At 38.3% G+C, this 19602-nt stretch overlaps 2 protein-coding genes across 2 annotated transcripts in view; one reads left to right on the plus strand and one right to left on the minus strand.

Annotated features, from left to right (window-relative positions):
• Positions 1-19602, minus strand: part of LOC136261185 (uncharacterized) — a 149807-nt gene that overhangs the window by 43806 nt on the left and 86399 nt on the right. Inside the window, exons 37-53 of the mRNA XM_066055159.1 lie at positions 18942-19259; positions 16676-16942; positions 16349-16618; positions 16184-16292; positions 14330-14600; positions 14231-14270; positions 13509-13850; positions 13077-13400; positions 11253-11579; positions 10235-10552; positions 5930-6196; positions 5603-5872; positions 5438-5546; positions 4738-5008; positions 4643-4682; positions 831-1172; positions 399-722 (exon numbers count right to left, since the gene is read on the minus strand). Coding sequence (XP_065911231.1) covers positions 399-722; positions 831-1172; positions 4643-4682; positions 4738-5008; positions 5438-5546; positions 5603-5872; positions 5930-6196; positions 10235-10552; positions 11253-11579; positions 13077-13400; positions 13509-13850; positions 14231-14270; positions 14330-14600; positions 16184-16292; positions 16349-16618; positions 16676-16942; positions 18942-19259 — 4209 coding nt within the window. The remainder of the gene's footprint in view (positions 1-398; positions 723-830; positions 1173-4642; positions 4683-4737; positions 5009-5437; positions 5547-5602; positions 5873-5929; positions 6197-10234; positions 10553-11252; positions 11580-13076; positions 13401-13508; positions 13851-14230; positions 14271-14329; positions 14601-16183; positions 16293-16348; positions 16619-16675; positions 16943-18941; positions 19260-19602) is intronic.
• Positions 6453-8328, plus strand: LOC136259743 (uncharacterized). The gene is made up of 4 exons (XM_066053263.1): positions 6453-7169; positions 7214-7559; positions 7677-8274; positions 8310-8328. Exons 1-4 carry the CDS (start codon positions 6453-6455, stop codon positions 8326-8328), a joined length of 1680 nt encoding a protein of 559 aa, XP_065909335.1.

Consider the following 19602-nt stretch of genomic DNA (forward strand, 5'->3'; position numbering starts at 1 on the left):
ATTTACAGCCAGTTCTATAAGGACACATAATCGTAATAAACCAAAAGGTTCAGCTACAAAGTACAAATCTTTTTAATAAATGTCCAGACATTGTGTTGCTCTTATTTAGTGCAAAAGTACTTTAGTACTTTACAGGATCTTTAAAGTTGGTGCGTAAAAGTGCAAGCACACACCAGGTAGCAAGCAATACATGGATACAAATATATAGACATGTGTAAAATTCTGTTAGACTTTTATGTCACTCAAAATTTCCAATAAGTAATTTGGTATCAACAGTGATATGTGAACATAACAGGGGCTGACATAATGGATTTTAAAGGTAGTACAATAAGTATAGTTTATTTCAACTATATGTTTCATTAACATCTTAAGTCTATTGATAGGCTGTGCTACCATACCGATAATTCCACTACAAATCACTCCAGCATCCTCTGAATGACTACAAGAACTAGTAATGTTTAGCCCAAGATGTACACAATTGGTTATACTGGCTTCATTTCCAGAACATGTAACACTAGATAGCAAAATGGGTCCTGATCCTTGACCAAAACTAGCTGAATACACTGTTGTTCCTGATGATCCAAATCCCAGTTGTCTACACACCACACCAGCATCAGTATCATCCCATCCATCATCACACACTGTACCCCATTCACCATTGTAGTTCACCTCCACTCTACCTTCATTGTGTGAGCCACTTCCTACCAGTCTCACAGGTATATCTAGGTGACAAATTAATTCCTCAAATTGAAGCACATATAAAGTGCCACACACCTCAAGCCACTGGTCATTATTGCATGCATACTTATACACAATCAAGTTATCCTTACCCTGGAATCCACTACACCTCACACCAACATCCTTATCATGTGTACAATCCTCTATTATCCCAACACCAGGATAGGTACACTCCACCAAGCTGGCTTCATTTCCATTACACATAACATTATCCAACCATATTGGACCACTCCCTTGTCCATATTGAGATGACAATGAGAAGAATGTACTAGCACCTGAAAACCCAAGTGTCCTACAGACAACTTCAGCATTGTCAACGTTCCATCCATCACTACATACTGTTCCCCATACACCATTGTACAACACTTCTACTCTTCCTTCAGAATATGAACTACCACCAACTAGTCTGATTGTAGAGTCATTCAATAATATTCCTGAAATTAACAATGTGCAGTGCACATCAACATAATGAATGGACTATCGCAATACTCAGCAGAAACACAATACTGATACACATGTGATACGTTGATTACACAATTGCAAAAAAATCTATGTGAAATTAATTCAACAGTGTATAGCTGCTTGTTTTATAAATTGTTCAAGACAGTGTAATCCACTCAAAAACAACCAAGTTGTAAAAAGAGTGCGGCCTTCAAAAGCCTGGGTGAAAAAGTTGTGAAATCAAAGGTGGCGGCCAAGAAATGGCTGCAATGATGTTAATGCTAAAATTTTTTAATAATGGCTGTGTGCATTGTTAAAATTTATTAGCATTAACATCATTGCAGCCATTTCTTGGCCGCCACCTTTGATTTCACAACTTTTTTCACCCAGGCTTTTGAGGGCCGCACTCTTTTTTTACAGGTTGGCTGCTTTTGAGTAGATTTCACTTCTTTTTGTATTTTCAAAAACCAAATCCTGCACCTTTTACTGGGATATGATTTCCAGGCTGTTGTATCACAAGTTTTGCTAGCATATAGCACTTATTATGATGATTATGATGATGATGATGATGATTGGCGCGAGTCGGTCATACTAGTCTGCTCGCAGACCACCTGGGGGCGAAACTAAGTTAATATACCACTGATCGATATGAAAATGGCTCAGATTTGATGAAATAGCTACTAGATTGAGCCTCAAAGTGTTGCAACAATAGTATGGTGTTAATGCTCTAATAGAGCGTATGTTTTTGCTTTCGCTGAAATCATCTAATAGAACACACATGGAATGTTCTAGAACAATCTAGATTTTCTATTGGTAGATCAGTTTTACTTATTAAGCTAGAATTTTCATTTATAAGGTAGAACTTAAGTGAAGTGATCAGCCAAGATAGCAGTGGTTCAGTGGTTAAGGATGTAGGCGTTAGGTGTGGAGATCCTTGGTTAGAACTCTGGTCATGATTAGTTCATTTTTTTCAACATCTTTTATGCACCTTTTTTTTGCCCCCCAGTGACTGCTCTATTAGAGTATCTCGATCCTGTGATTTTACACTTGCTCGGTTTTTGCTTTATAACTTTGTAGCTGTAAGTCTGTTGCTGTTCTAACCACCAAAAGGCACTCCTACGATGATCAGCCTATGTACACACGAATTTTCAAGTTATTCCTCCACTCGGTTTACTCTGTAGCCGTGACAAAAGTTTCATCTATTTTTACATGAACAAACGTTCATAACTCCTTGGATATTTATCAGATTCATAGCAAACTTGGTATGCGAATGTACCTTTATACGCTCTTTACTTGTGCCAAATATCGATACAATGGAGTTACAAGTTTGTGTTTTATAGCAATTTTTGCAAAGTGTGCGAAAAGAGATTGAAGCCCCCGGCACCCCCTGATGGCAAAAAAAAACAAAACAAAGAAATTAAAATGAAACTTTGGCCACTCCTATCTCAGAAACGGCTAGGGAGATTTCCTTCAAATTTGTTATGTGGCGTGGCCTACCTGGCGGGCACTTCTATAGTGAAACAGCTACAAAGGTGTGAAAATCACGTTTTCTTTCTTCCTGTAAATATACTCACGGTGTGGCACGCCGGCTTCTTGGGCCACACAACACACTGCTGTGTGTCTTGATGAGAGCAATAGTTAGTGCTATACAACTGAAAATTTTTGGTAGACTGCACACTAAAGGTTTTTTGTACGAGAATGTGTTGTATAGTTACATATGTTACCGGATTTTACAGAACCATTCCAAATCGCAAATCAGGCAAAAATTAAACTAACACCACCAGTGGGTAGCTACACTACTACCTTTGACCCTCAGAATTACTCAAAATACTTGAGGCTGGTTTTAACAAATGTCCTTTCTTGGTGGTGTGACAAGCGTGAATGACTATTTCTGGCCCTGGTTTCATGAGAACTGGTGGTGCACAGGTGGATGGTTGGACAAACATTTTCTGTATTTTTTTTTGCTGTGTATCAACCACTAAGGTGACAGCACAGCCCTATAATCTCATGTCTGGACTTCAATCATGGTGTACCTCCATTTTGAAGTATAACCTCCTGCCCACCACCTTTCCCCTGCCTCCCACCCCTTTGTGAGCACTTGTGAAACTACTTCACTCATCCAACTGCTCAGATGTTTCTAGCAGGAAACTCTACAAGCAGCTACCAATACTGGAAGTAATCTGAAAATTAATCTATTGATACATCTCTTGTGTAAATTTCATATACATGCTTACTTCTCTTGGCAAGTTGTAATGGCCTAAGTAAGATCTTTTAAATCATTTATCTCAAAATTTTTAAGTGTAGGTTAGAGACCTGGCACGAGGATCTTTGTGGATTTAAAAACCAAGTGAAGTGAGGTTTAGTGAGGTTTTTAAAATCCACGAAGATCTGAAGGCGTGGTCTCTAACTGACTTAGAAATGTATGCATTTTATATGGGTATATAGGTGGAGTCATTGTGGGATTAGGTTATATGTTGTACTGAAATCGTCCTACATTGTTAAAATTATCACAGAAGGCTGAATGTGCTTTTGTTGAAGTGTTGAAAAAATTGAAACTTGCACTGCTTCCTTTCACAAGTTAGACTTGGATCTGGCACAGCTTGGAAACAGCAGTGATCAATAAATATCAAGCCGGGTTAGCGGTAGCCAGTGCCTATGGCATCACAGCAGTGTAAGAACACATGTTGAAGAAGCAGCTTGTGTGGATTTATATGCTGGGAACAAGTTGTTACAAGTTGCGCCTTCAGTGGCACCACAGTAACATGAAGAACAGGCATGGTTTTGAATATGGACCACACCCACATTACACTTAGCACAAAATAATGTTTCTACAAGGAAGCTTACCTATTTGGGTATTAGTAAACTCCATCCACAGTTTAATAGAAAACGAAAGCAGCCTTAAAGCACTCTAGAAACAGATGGGCACTAAACAGAATTTTCCATGATATTTCTGGACTTCTCCATACATCGTAACAAATGTACATACAATGTTAGATTGTACCTCCCATAATCAAATTATTTTAGGCATGCCTATAAAATGAATAGAGTGATTAACCACATGTTGGCCTGGGTGACTGGTCGCCCACTGCAGGCTATCAGCCTGAATATACTTGGAGGGAGTATTGCAAATCAATGATCGAAAGTGAGATTTGTGTGATGCTTGAGGTCTTTCTGCTAGCAGGTTTCTAATCATTTTAAGAGCCCACTAGCAGGTCTCTTAGTGGATTTTATAGACCTTATTATCCTCCAAAGATCAAAGCATGTTATGCATACCATTTTCAAATATGCAATTTGGATCGGTTTTCCAAAATCCAGTCACATATATTGAATTGTATTGTGACTACACAGCTGTTAGATATAGATGTCTAATTTAGATACTTCTCATAGCACCAGTTGAAATAGATGCAATAACTTCAATAATCAATCTCTTAGGTATGTATGGTGGAACAATAGTTATACTTACCAATTGGAGGTGATATTCTGCTGGTACCAAAGAATGGATACTGTATAAAAACGAGAGAATACATACACAAAGTTCACAATATAAAATACACATACTTCAGTAGTATGAGCTACAGAGTATGCTCTGATGAAATAATAGTATGTCTGTTCCTTGAGTAGTGGAGCATTATAAAATTGTCTTCCAGTAACTGGATCAATAGTGTCACTACCACTACCAATACTGAACAATGGTAGGGATCTGTTGTATGTCACAGAGGCAGTGACATAATATGGGTGATCATTATCTTGACCAATTGGTAATAGTTCCATGTCCTCTATATCCTCTGTATCATCCAGTGATTCTGAGCTTATCACAATTAAGTAGTGGCTATGTAAAGAGGTTTATAAACACACTATTACATTAGAAGTCCAGAGCCAAACTGATTGGGATTGGTCTTGCTGCTCTGCATTTGACTAGACCACTTGAGATACTCTAATAGTGCAGTCAGCAATGCCCTAATATAGCGGTTCTATTTCTGTAGCATCAAACATTTTTAATACTTTTGTATAGTAGAAATGTGTACATTTAAAAGGAATATTAGTATGTACATTGCAACAAAGTTCTATAAGATCAGAAATTTACATTACTAAAATGATTCTTCCAACTGTATTATGCATTGTGCATTTTATTGAATAGTCAATGTACTCATGCAATTTTAACTGATTCATAACTTGAAACTTTTGACTACAAGGTACTGCTATATATTGTGCAGTTGTGTACATGATGATATATATATCCGACATGATATATACTTACCTTATAGGGCCATCTCTTTTGTCGATTATTGGAAGAGAAACACTTATTGTGTTTGCTGATGGATTAGAGCTGATTTGTCTTAAAACAACATCAGGACTGAATGTGGGTGCTAAGAAAGTAAAATTATGTAATGATAAAATAATTATGTAATGCTGTTGTTCTTACCATTGACAACTAATGTGGCATATGAATCTGATGTCAACTGTTTTTGTATTATTGTCACTGTACATTTATATATCCCCTGGTGTTGTGGTAATACTCTACTGATAGTAAGAGTACTCTCTATACTGTTATTGGATGTTTGTAGTAGAAAACCATTGTGGTACCAGGCAAAAGACAAGTCTCCAAATCCAGTGGCTGAGCAAATGAATTGCACACTTTTAAATACTTTACCAGTAGTGATGTTAGGAGCAATTGAAACAACTGGTGATGATACTAAACAGAAAAATATAAAAGTTTAGAATTGTAATGTACACACACCTAACTCCCTACCTGTAACATTAAGTGAAGCATAATCAGATGTCACCTGCCCAAACCTGTTCCTCACAATACACCGATAGTGACCACTGTCTTCTTCTCTTACTCCTGATATTACTAGTGTATGTGTTGTAGTACTGAGAGGTAATTGTGATCCTTGTCTTTGCCATAAGTATGATAAACCTTCTCCTTCAGCAAGACAAGTAAATGTCACACTTTCATCACCAGTAAGAATCCCAATTGTTTGATTTTGAGGTGGTAATGTGATAATTGGTACACCTCCTGTATGGGATAGCCATGCATGTGAGTGTAATGATGATTAATTAGACTGTGACATAATATTGAATAATAATTATGATGTAATCTTTTAGTATATAAGGCCAAGTTGAGTGTGGTTCGCTCTCTCTAGTTTTGTATTCATTACCCGCTATACTTTTGCTTTAATTCATGATTGCTAAATCAACTTGAAGGTCGTTGTCGCGCGGGTAAACCTTGTTACAAGTGGCGTAGTTGGCAGGATAGCAAGAACTAGAGAGCAATGTCGAAGTCAGAGGGCAAACCTGAAAGTAGGCCAGTAATAGTTCCGGACTGCTTCTCGGGAGAGGAGTCATATGAAGATTGGATGGACCAATTCGAGAGTATTGCGGAGATAAACTGTTGGGATGAAGAACAGAAGTTGAAGTGGCTGAAGGTTCGTCTTAAGGGGAGGGCTTTGATGGCTTACAAGAAGTTTTCTGTAACTGCTCGTGCGATGTTTAAGAATGCTAAGAAAGCTTTACAGGAAAGGTTTGAACCCGAAAGTCGTAAGGATCTGTATCTTGCAGAGTTTCAGACGCGATATAAGGCGAAAACTGAGAGTTGGCCAGACTTTGGTGAGGACTTGAGGGTTCTGGTAGACAAGGCATATCCTTCATTGGATGGTGAAGCTCGGCAACAGCTAGCACTTCAGAGATATTTGTCTCAGCTAGATAACGAACAGGTGGCTTTTAGTGTGAAACAGAGGAAGCCAAAAACTATTGAGGCTGCTGTCAGTATTACTTTGGAATGTGAGTCTTTCTTAATTAAGTCCACTTCTGCGAGAGCTGGAGCAGTGGCACCAGTGCGTGTTGAATCAAATGATAGCACTTTGTTGGAAATGATGACACAGTTAATGGCCCGATTGGATAAGCTGGAGGAACAATCATCTAAACAAGTGGCTCCAAAGAGGAGGGTAGAGGAACTCCCATCAGACCGGGAGACAACAGCAAAGCAAAGAGTAGTGGTATGTTATAGATGTGGACAGGAAGGGCGTTTTGCTAGGGGCTGTGCCCAGCCCAAGAAGTCCTCGAGTCAGGGAAACTGACAACCCTTGGGGAGGCCACTCTGGCCCCAAGGGAAATGACAAGGGCATTTGAATTGTTTAACTTTGCTGTGTCAATTGTTAATCCTAGCATGTCTTTCTCAGTTACAGCCACAATAAATGGTAGTGCAGTGGTATTTTTGGTAGATTCGGGTTCTGCCCTGACTATACTCCGTAAGGACACTTGGGAGAAGTGTAAAGAATCTGGACAGAATTTAAGGCCATGGAATCAGAAGAGGCTTGTGGGTGCGGAGGGTAGTCAGTTGCGGGTGTTTGGATCTGCTGAAGTGACTGTGGATATTCAGGGTGAGAAATTTCAGCTGTCAGTTGTAGTTATTGAACCTTTAGTAACAGAGGCCATCCTTGGTTTGGATTTGCTGTCACAATGTACTGTTGATCTGTTACATAAACAATTAATTACAGGTGTTGGACATGTTGTCACCTTACATTGTCAACAGCAGAACATGAAACTGACAGCTGACCTTGTTGATGTGTATCGGATTGAAGCTGACCCTGGTGGTAGTGATGCAACATCATTTATGTGTAGTAATGTTGAGTCATCCCAACATATTGAGTCACCCCAACAGGAGAGTAATGTCAAGTTGTTTCAACAAGATAGTTTAACCTGCCACAATCAGGAGGTGGATGATCAGTCTGTGAAGTCTTCGTGTGTCTTCTCTGTTAAGGTGCAAGATAATGTTAGAATTCCTAGCTACAGTGAAATGGAAATTTTAGCTTGTGTTAATTGGTGTACCCAGAATCTCAGCAGTTGTTATGTGTTAGAGTGTAATTTAAGGAATTCCGATTTGTTTGTGGCAAGAGCACTGGTGAAAGGTGGTAGTTCTGTATTTATACGTCTGTTAAATCCAACAGGGAAGCCTGTAACTCTATATTCAGGAGCCAACGTGGCCACTTTGTCTGAAGCTGTTGAAATTGTTGATAATCACAAGTCAGTGAATGGTATTAATTTAGATAGTGGAATATCTGTCTCCACTGTGTCGCATGATATTGGCAAGGAATTGTCTGCTCTTGAAGATATTTTTCAGGAATTAGTAGAAAATACTTCATTAAGTGATAATGAGAAGCATGGCAGGCCCTTCAGTGTGGGGGATTTGGTTATGTTGTATACATCTGTTGTTCCTCGTGGCTATTGTAAGAAACTGCATCGCCCATGGAGTGGACCTTTCAAGATTCTTAAGAAGTTATCTGATGTGACTTATAGGATTCAACGCTGCCAAGGTAGGAGGCAGCGATTGGTAGTCCATTTTAATCGACTGAAATTGTGCCCTTCAGATATTAGGGAGGAATCTAGTAGCATCGCATATGGTTCACGGAATGATGCCTTCGTCTCTTCAGCACCTGCAAGGTTGCACCACTTGGAGTCAGGGTTGAATTCAGAGACTGATTTGATGCTAGAGGATTCAAGTGATGATGACGATATTGATGAAAATGTACAGGGTGAGGATGATGATCAATTGACTGATCGTGCTGGTGATGACAGTGTGGGGAATGACAATCAACTGACAATTGCTTCTGAACAGTCTAGGGTGCTGGAACCTGTGGTGGAGGAACAGGAGACAGAAAGTGCAACTGTATCTCAGCAGTCAAGTGATGAACATTTATCTACAGAGGTTGTAGATGTACCAAGAAGATACCCTTCTAGAACTCATCAGCCACCTACTAGATATGATAATTACATTCGTTGGTAGTATGCTGGGCATACATTAAAGGAGAGGATGATGTAATGATGATTAATTAGACTGTGACATAATATTGAATAATAATTATGATGTAATCTTTTAGTATATAAGGCCAAGCTGAGTGTGGTTCGCTCTCTCTAGTTTTGTATTCATTACCCGCTATACTTTTGCTTTAATTCATGATTGCTAAATCAACTTGAAGGTCGTTGTCGCGCGGGTAAACCTTGTTACATGAGCAACAAGATAATAATTTTGTGATCATTATGGTGAACAATTTATTAGTGACACAATGGTTTAAAATGTATATTCAACAAAGTATTCGCCAAATGAACAATTTTGTAACACTCAGCTTGTCACAACATGTGTTCAAATTCTTCAGCTATGGTGATATAAACTTTTTACCTATATATATATACAATCATGCATTAGTATAATAATTTTAATTAAGTCACTCTCTAGAGTTCCTTGGATACATATACATGAAATTGACAAGGAGAAAACATCCTGACTGCCTGGCAGACTCCTGTAAGCGTTCGAGCGTTAATCGGATGGCTGCAGGTTTGAGGCTGCCTATAGGTCCAGTCATGGATTTTTCTCCTTTCTCCACCTTTTCAAACACACTTTCTGTAACAACTTTAAACAGGCTGTAGGACCAGGTGTCCTACAGACCTTCAGCACTTGTGCTGTAAAGCCTTAATAAATACACTAATATCCATTTGGTTCCACGTGGGGTACTTTGAGATAATAAGTCACTCTCTAGAGTTCCTTGGATACATATAAATGAAATTGACAAGAAGCTAACATCCTGACCACCCGGCAGACTCCTGTAAGCGTTCGAGTGTTAATCGGATGGCTGCAGGTTGAGGCCGCCTAGGTCCAGTCATGGATTTTTTCACCTTTCTCCACCTTTTCAAACACACTTTCTGTAACAATTTTAAACAGGCTGTAGGACCAGGTGTCCCACAGACCTTCAGCACTTGTGTAATAAATAATTTAAAAAAAAAAAGTCCTGCTGGTTTAATCCAATTGCTAAATTACACTTCTTGTAGTTTATGCATTTTGCAAACACTAACTGTGAGTGTAGCAGAAAGCTTTTAATACTGCTTATTATGCAGTTGTTTACCTAGCAAGCAACAGCTGTATGGCTCATACAAATATCCTGAAATAATTCATAAACAAACAGAGTTATAGATTTGTAGGCAAGTGTAACTTAGTTGGCACTAATGGTGCATGCTTATAGAAAAAAAATGTGAATTTAAAGAAAAAAAGGCATAGCCTTACCAAAACAATTCACTCCAGCAAAACCTGACAGTTCACCACAGTTACCCATTACTCCAATACCATTGTGTGGACACTGGGAGAGATGAGATTCATTTCCCACACAACCAACTCCACTTAACCACAATGTTCCACTACCATTATTAGTCACTTGGTAAGCTGTACCATTAGTTCCCAAATGTGTCTCTTGACAAACCACAGTAGCATCAAATGTGTCCCAGTCATTAGCACACACTAATCCCCATATACCATTAATGAACACTTCCACTCTGCCTTGTCTAACAGTATGTAGTCCTGTGTGGTTGACTCTGACTGGTAACACTAGAAAATTATATACCATATATAAATAACTGCATAACACACGGTACATAGCAGGTCAGTCTAGTGATTAAAATAGTGTGCTGGAAATACACTTAAGTAAAACTATATAGTTCTCTATTTAGAATGTAGGTAACAACAGTGCGATAATTTTTACTTTCCTTACCACTACATGGATAATAAAAACCATATACAGGGGCGGATCTAGGAGCTGGCAAGAGGAGGGGCACAAACAGGCTGAGTTGTAAATGGTTGGGGAAAGCCAGATTCTCTTGTTAGTTGTTGCATTTTTAAGCAATAAATGATCACCTCTTTGTAGTGTCTCACTGTTGATTTTGTCATTTTGGCCTTTGCAGATGGTTGCGAAGTCTTTAAAAGGCTATATTAATGTCTCTAAAAGCAGCAACACAATGATTATTTTTAGAGGCGCTTAGTACGCACGAAGGTGCTGGGAGACAATTTCATAGCTAGTTTGACTGATTTGCTTTAGTTTTAGGTGAATTTGTAATAGTCAAATGTGCATATTTTCATGAGTTACAAGGCCGGGTCTAAAGTTTAGTAGCTATTTTAATTAAAAATAAGTAGCCTAGCTATGGTTTCTCCACAAAGTGAAGTGGGGTTGGGAAGTAAAAAACCTATCCTGGATCTGCCATTGATATTATGCTGATACATGAATTAGTGACATTTCCTATTAATATGATACCTGGTACAACTCCAGTACATCTCACTCCAGCATCTTCACTATGACTACAAGATCTTGTAATATTAACTCCAAGATGACCACAACTGGCCAGTGTTGATTCACTACCAGCACATGTCACACTATTCAATAAGATGGGTCCTGGTCCTTGACCAAATGAAGCTGATCCAATAGCTGTTCCTGATGATCCAAATCCCAGTTGTCTACACACCACACCAGCATCAGTATCATCCCATCCATCATCACACACTGTACCCCATTCACCATTGTAGTTCACCTCCACCCTACCTTCAGTGTGTAAACTGCCTCCTACCAGTCTAATGTAATTCTCTAGAAATAAAATAGTAAAACTGATGATTGTACCCCCAAAATGCAAAATCTAAAGCAACTCTGTGTGTACTGTACTGTAGGTGTTGTTTGTCTAGACTTAGCTATAACATGACATTTACAGGTGTATATATGAGGGTACCAAATGCATTTTTATAAAACAATTTCAGGAACATAAAAATGTGTTGACAGATGGCTGCAAGGATACAGGGAATTATTTAAAAAAAGAAAATTATTGGTTATGAAATTAAAAAGGCAGTACACCAACACAAGTGTTTACATAAGTAAGATGATGCAATTTTATTTACAATCTGTTACAACTTGGAATTGTTTTATAATAGAGCTACATATTTGGTAAAAGATTGTTAGTAGCATTATTAGCCTATATGCTTGAAGAGGTAATGCAATTCACTGAGCAAGTTGCAAATCAGCAGTGCTAGCCCATTATGGGTCACAAGAAAACACAACAGTTTACTACAAGTTCTGTCAGCAAATACAGCACAAGTTTACAGCTCTTATAGTTTGGAACAGCTGATGAAGCCTGGCTGAAGTACTGTTAATAATTTGTATCAATTTGTTCCACTCTGACACTTTCTACCCATTACCTGGATGCAGGGCCGCCCAGAGAAATTAAGGGGCCCAGGGCAAAGAGTTAAAGTGGGACCCTTGACCCAAGTTGTAAGGTGAAGACCAAAAAAAAAAATGTCACAACCTGCTGGCAATGACAATAACTACCCATCACCAACCATATCTCCTTATCTATAAGCTTGCTACACTGCTCCTCTGAAGAATACTGTGACTGCTCTATTAGAGTATTTAGATCTTTTAAACAGGTATTCAGGGGGCCCTTCATGGGCCCTCCTGGGGCCCCTTTCAGGCTGGCTGGGGCCCGGGGCAAAATGCCCCAGTTGCCCTCCCTGTGGGCGGTCCTGCCTGGATGCAATCATTTGTGATAGGACCAACCTCAACAATAAATAAAATTTGATCTATAATCTTTATAGGCACTATCTAGGTCACTGGATACTCTTGAAGGTCATGGATATACCTCTATCTATGAGGTGAAATTTTGTACGTGTAACTACTGGTATAACACTCTTAAAATAACATGTAATTGCTTTATTTTCATGCATTATTTTCAGCTTGGAGTTTTTGATAAGAAAGCTGACTTCTTTTTGTTTTTGTAACAGTAGATGATTGTACATGTCTACAAGTGAAATAGGTATTAATAATACTTGGCTATAACCCAAACAACTAGCTAGCTACCTGCAGGGTAACTGATCTATTAGAGTATCCTCACTTTTAGGAGCACTGGTGCAGTAGTAGGAAATAATGCTTCTCTACAACGTTAGGCATTTCATATAGTTAGATAGCTACACATAGTTATAGCAGTATAACAATCTTCAAGAAAATATTTGCCAAGTTTTTACATGCTAAATTTATTTTATAATAAAAAAGCAACACATATATACGTATGCTTATAGATATGCTGCACCACCATACCGATGATTCCACTACAAATCACTCCAGCGTCCTCTGAATGACTACAAGAACTAATAATGTGTAGCCCAAGATGTAGACAATTGGTTATACTGGCTTCATTTCCAGAACATGTAACACTAGATAGCAAAATGGGTCCTGATCCTTGACCAAAACTAGCTGAATACACTGCTGTTCCTGATGATCCAAATCCCAGTTGTCTACACACCACACCAGCATCAGTATCATCCCATCCATCATCACACACTGTACCCCATTCACCATTGTAGTTCACCTCCACTCTACCTTCATTGTGTGAGCCACTTCCTACCAGTCTCACAGGTATATCTAGGTGACAAATTAATTCCTCAAATTGAAGCACATATAAAGTGCCACATACATCAAGCAACTGGTCATTAATGCATGCATACGTATACACAATCAAGTTATCCTTACCCTGGAATCCACTACACCTCACACCAACATCCTTATCATGTGTACAATCCTCTATTATCCCAACACCAGGATAGGTACACTCCACCAAGCTGGCTTCATTTCCATTACACATAACATTATCCAACCATATTGGATCACTCCCTCGTCCATATTGAGATGATGATGAGAAGAATGTACTAGCACCTGAAAACCCAAGTGTCCTACAGACAACTTCAGCATTGTCAACGTTCCATCCATCACTACATATTGTTCCCCATACACCATTGTACAACACTTCTACTCTTCCTTCAGAATATGAACTACCACCAACTAGTCTGATTGTAGAGTCATTTAATATTACTCCTGTAATGTTGAAATTAGTAATGTGTAGTGCACATCAATTTAATGGAATATTGCAATACCCCAGCAGCATCACAGTACTGAGAGTCATGTTCATAACTTGATACATTGATTACACAATCACAGAAATCAATATGAAACAGTGTAGCTGCCTGTTTTATAAACTGTTTAAGGCAGTGTAATAATGAGGGCAAAAACTAGTGCTATTACTGAAGGTTTCTTGTACGAGCATGTTCTGTATTGTTATTTATATTGTACTGTATTGTGACTACACAGCTGCTAGATCTAATTTAGACACTTCTCACAGCACCAGTTGAAATAGATACAATAATTTCAATAATCAGTCTCTTAAGTATGTATTATGGAACAATAGTTATACTTACCAATTGGAGGTGATATTCTGCTGGTACCAAAGAAAGGATACTATATGATAATCAGAGAACATAATATAAACACAGTTCACAATATAAAAATAAGCATACTTCACTAGTGTGAGCTGCAGAGTATGCTCTGATAAAATAATAGTATGTCTGTTCCTTGTGTAGTGGAGCATTATAAAAATGTCTTCCAGTAACTGGATCAATAGTGTCACTACCACTACCAATAGTGACCAATGGGAGGGATATGTTGCTTGTCACAGAGGCAGTGACGTAGTATGGGTGATCATTATCTTGACCAATTGGTAAGAGTTCCATGTCCTCTATATCCTCTGTATCATCCAGTGATTCTGAGCTTATCACAATCAAGTAGTGGCTATGTGAAAAGAGATCATAAGCACACTATTATATACATACACAAAAAAATTGGAATTTTCAACTAGAGTAGGGACCATAGTACATCAATAAAAAGTACTGAAACAAGTTGGAGTAGTCCATGATATTAAATCACCGTAAAACAATAAGAAGTGTTATATCCCTACTGTGTTCAAGATACCAAAATGGAAATGCACAGTAGGAATATAATACTTCTTATTGTTTTACTGTGATTTAATATCATGGACTACTCCAACTTGTTTCAGTACTTTTTACTGAAGTGCTATGGTCCCTGCTCTAGTTGTGTACTTGTTTGTTAACTTTTTTGTACATAATTATTATGACTGGTGAACCCACGCATACCACATCTGAAATGGCACCGTGTGACCTAGCTATATTAATAATCGTCTGAAAAGTGAAGTATCCATTACTCTTCATGGTCAGCTATGTTCAACCCATTGCACAGCATTTTGAGTCAATAACCCTTCAAAAAGCACCTCTACAATCCCCACATACCAAAAAAATGGCGCCGCGTACCCCAGGTGTATCAATTATCATCTGGCTGAAAGTGAAGTATCCAATACGCTTCTTTTTGGCTATGTTCAACTCAATACACAGCAGTACGAATCAAGAACTGTATGAAAAGCACATCTGCTAACAAAATAGCTACTATGAAAAATACGGATGGTTTCCATTATGAAGAGAAACCATCATGTGTTACCACCAAATTGACACTTTTCACTGTCAGTAAAGATGAATGGGACACAAAGGAGGACACTGGTAAGTCCATGAAGAATTCATTGTATGTACTGCGGTATGTCAAAAGGCACCTCTCGGGCTGAAGCAACGTCGAACAGTGAAAAATCAAGCCTGTAGCTAAGCCGTTATTGAGTTACTCTTTTCTGAAGGCATCAGTCAGTCAGTCAGTCACTTAGTCAGTCAGTAGAAAATTCCATCAAATAAATTTTTAAATTCCACCAAATAATTTTTTAAAATTCCATAGCAACTTGTCAAAAGCGTTTTGGGTCAATCTAAAAGCTTTTTGGGCTTGGTTTTACCTAACCAATACTGCCTCATCATCATCAAGAAAATCGAGGCTGTTTTTTGGATGATTTTATTTTGTGGGCCACTCCTACTCCTTTGTGATCCCTACTATACAGTACGATTAGAAGTCCAAAGCCAGACTGATTGGGAATGATCTTGCAGCTCTGCATTTGACCAGACCACTTAAGATACTCTAATAGTGCAGTCAGTAATACCCTAATATACCAGTCATATTATTCTATTATTCTATTTCTATCTATCCCACTAGTATAGCATCAAAAAATATTTTCTATAGTAAAAAATGTGCACATTTTAAAGGGACAATAGCATGTGTATTGCAACATAGTATAGTTCCAGAAATTTATGTTAGCAATTCAGCCTTAAATGATTCTTCCGTCTGTAGTTTACATTGTGCATGTTATTGAATATTCAATGTAGTCTATTTTAACTGACTCATCTCTTGTAACTTTCAAATACAATGTACTACTATATATTGTTCAGTTGTGTACATAATGATATAAACCAACATAATATACTTACCTTATAGGGCCATCTCTTTCGTCAATTATTGGAAGAGAAACACTTATTGTGTTTGTTGATGGATTAGAGCTGATTTGTCTTAAAACAACATCAGGACTGAATGAAGGTGCTACAAAAGTAAAATTATGTAATGATAAAAAAATTATGTAATGCTGTTGTTCTTACCATTGACAACTAATGTACCATATGAGTCTGATGTCAACTGTTTTTGTATTAATGTCACAGTACATTTATATATCCCCTGGTGTTGTGGTAATACTCTACTGATAGTAAGAGTACTCTTTACACTGTTATTGGATGTTTGTAGTAGAGAACCATTGAAGTACCAGGCAAAAGACAGGTTACCAAATCCAGTAGCTGAGCAAATGAATTGAACACTTCCAAACACTTCACCAGTAGTGATGTTAGGTGTAACTGAAACAGCTGGTGGCGAAACTAAGTAGAGAAGTATAAAAGTCTACAACTGCAATGTACACACACCAAACTCCCTACCTGTAACATCAAGTGAAGCATAATCAGATGACACCTGTCCAAATTTGTTCTCCACAATACACCGATAGTTACCACTGTCTTCTTCTCTTACTCCTGATATTACTAGTGTATGTGTTGTAGTACTGAGAGGTGATTGTGATCCTTGTCTTTGCCATGAGTATGATAAAAAGTCTCCATCAGCAAGACAAGTAAATGTCACACTTTCATCACCAGTAAGAATCCCAATTGCTTGATTCTGAGGTGGTGATGTGATAACTGGTACACCTCCTGTATGGAATAACCATGTACATAAGCAACAAGATAATAATTTTGTGATCATTAAGGTTAGGGCTTAAAATGTATAAATGTATACAAAGAACTTGCCAAATGAATAATTGTATAACGTTCCATCTGTCACAACATGTGTTATCGAATGCTTCAGTTATGTTCAGTTATGGTGATATCATCTAGTCATATGTAATAGTTATACCATGGCTGCGAGGGATTTTGCTGATATATACACCCAAAGCCCGATGGCCGCAGGCCCGAGGGCTGAAGGGTGTATATGTCAGCAAAATCCCAAGCAGCCATGGTACAAGTGATATATATCACTTGGGGCGCACTCACCTAATAGGTGAAAGAACTAACAAGAACTCATCCCATTTGTTTTATACAGTAGCATCTGAAGATCGATTGTGGTTTTAATAGTGTGGGCTAATAGCCATCAAAACGTTCTCCATACGTTAAAATGTCATTAATACGTTACTATGCTTCAACACACAATGTTAGAAAACTTGCGATTGTGGGATGGAGTTTATATTGTTATCATTTTTGTACTAAGTTAAGCCAACTAACTTTGCTATTGGGACAGTAAGTAAGTTATTATATTAAGTTAAGTACTTAGGACTGTCAGTGACTAACCTATTTCAACGTAGCAGTAGTAGCTTTGCTGTTCCGTGGTCTGTTCAAAGGCTGATACGCGGTGGGTAGAAATACGCATCCACAATCACCCAAACAATTAGTTTATGCCTTCATTAACCTTTAGTAACAACCAACTACCCTATCTTAACAAATGTGCTAAGCTTAGCAACTACTACAAAAATGAGTCCCCCAATACAAAGCTCTATGTCGCTCAATATAATGAGTCAAAGCACATCGATTCTTTGAACTGGCTGGGTATCAAGCAAACCGCTTTCCCATGATATTTCCTGGGCAATATCTTGATATTGCCCGGGCAATATGCGAGTCAAACACCGAGCTGCGCCTTTGAATACCCATGCTAAAGTGGTATATAAATTAATAAACTTTAATGTCCTGCTTGTAAAGTCTGATTACTTCTTGTGGTTTATGCATCATGAAGATGCTGTGAGTGCGTAGCAGAAAGCTTTTAATACTGCTAATTATCCAGTCCTTTACCTCACAAACTACATCTGTAAGGGGTAGGTAAAAACAGTGGACCCGGGACCCACGGAAATCCACCTCTGCTTGGAATTTTATACACTTCATAGTATTTTATACTTGTACTAGGTACATTTGCAAGTAGTCTTGCATGGCCAATCCACTTTCCCCCCCTCGCGATGTTTACACCAATTAGAAATTGTAAGTGCCTCTGAAAAAGTGTCTGAAGCTGACAGCATTTATAGACCACTTGCCTGCTGCACAGTAAGCATACTAGTATATTATGCCACCTAGCTACTAGAGTAGTTTAGGAACATTGTGCAAATGCACCATGACGTATGAAGAACTGCTGGAACTTGCTTAGCTAGTAATTGCTTGCCTGCTGCACAATGAGCATGCTAGTCTATTATGTCACCTAGCTACTAAAGTTTAGAAACATTGTGTAAACAAATATTGTGGGGAAACAGCAAGTGACCTATAATAAATGCAGTTAACTTCAGACACATTTTCAGAAGCGCTCATAATTTCTAATTGGTGTAAACATCGTGTAAGACCGAGGTGCGAGACACCATGAGGGGGAAAAGTGGATTGGCCATGCAAAACTACTTGCAGAGGTACCTAGTACAAGTATAAAATATTGTGAAGTGTATAAAATTCCAAGAAGAGTTGGATTCCCATGGGTCCCCGGGTCGGGTCCATTGTTTTTACCCACCCAGCTGCATGGCTCATACAAAAGTCCTGAAACAATTTATAAACAAACTTTGTAGGCAAATAATTGGTACTAGTGACACATGCTTATATGTAGTTGAAATAATTTGTGAAATAGTTTATTTATTTTATTTTATGTTAAAGAGATTATTTTATGCTAAAGAGAAAGGTATAGTCTTACCAAAACATCTCACTCCAGCGAAAGCTGACAGTTGATCACAGTTATCCAATACTCCAATGCCATTGTGTGGACACTGAGAGAGATGAGATTCATTTCCCATACAACCAACTCCACTTAACCACAATGTTCCACTATCATTATTAGTCACTTGGTAAGCTGTACCATTAGTTCCCAAATGTGTCTCTTGACAAACCACAGTAGCATCAAATGTGTCCCAGTCATTAGCGCACACTAATCCCCATATACCATCAATGAACACTTCCACTCTTCCTTGTCTAACAGTATGTAGTCCTGTGTGGTTGACTCTGACTGGTAACACTAGAAAATTATATACCATATATAAATAACTGCATAACACACGGTACATAGCAGGTCAGTCTAGTGATTAAAAGGTGTGACAACAGTGCAATAATTTTTGCTTTCCTTACCACTGCATTGATGATAAAACCATACACAGGGGCAGATCCAGGAGCTGGCAAGAGGAGGGGCACAAACAGGCTGAGTTGTAAATGGTTGGGGAAAGCCAGATTCTCTTGTTGCTGCATTTCTAAGCAGTAAATGATCACCTCTTGTAGTGTCTCACTGTTGATTTTGCCATTTTTGCCTTTGCAGATTGTTGCGAAGTCTTAAAAAGGCTATATTAATGTTTCTAAAAGCAGCA

Source organism: Dysidea avara, chromosome 7 (assembly GCF_963678975.1).
Source record: "Dysidea avara chromosome 7, odDysAvar1.4, whole genome shotgun sequence".
Taxonomy (NCBI): Eukaryota; Metazoa; Porifera; class Demospongiae; order Dictyoceratida; family Dysideidae; genus Dysidea; species Dysidea avara.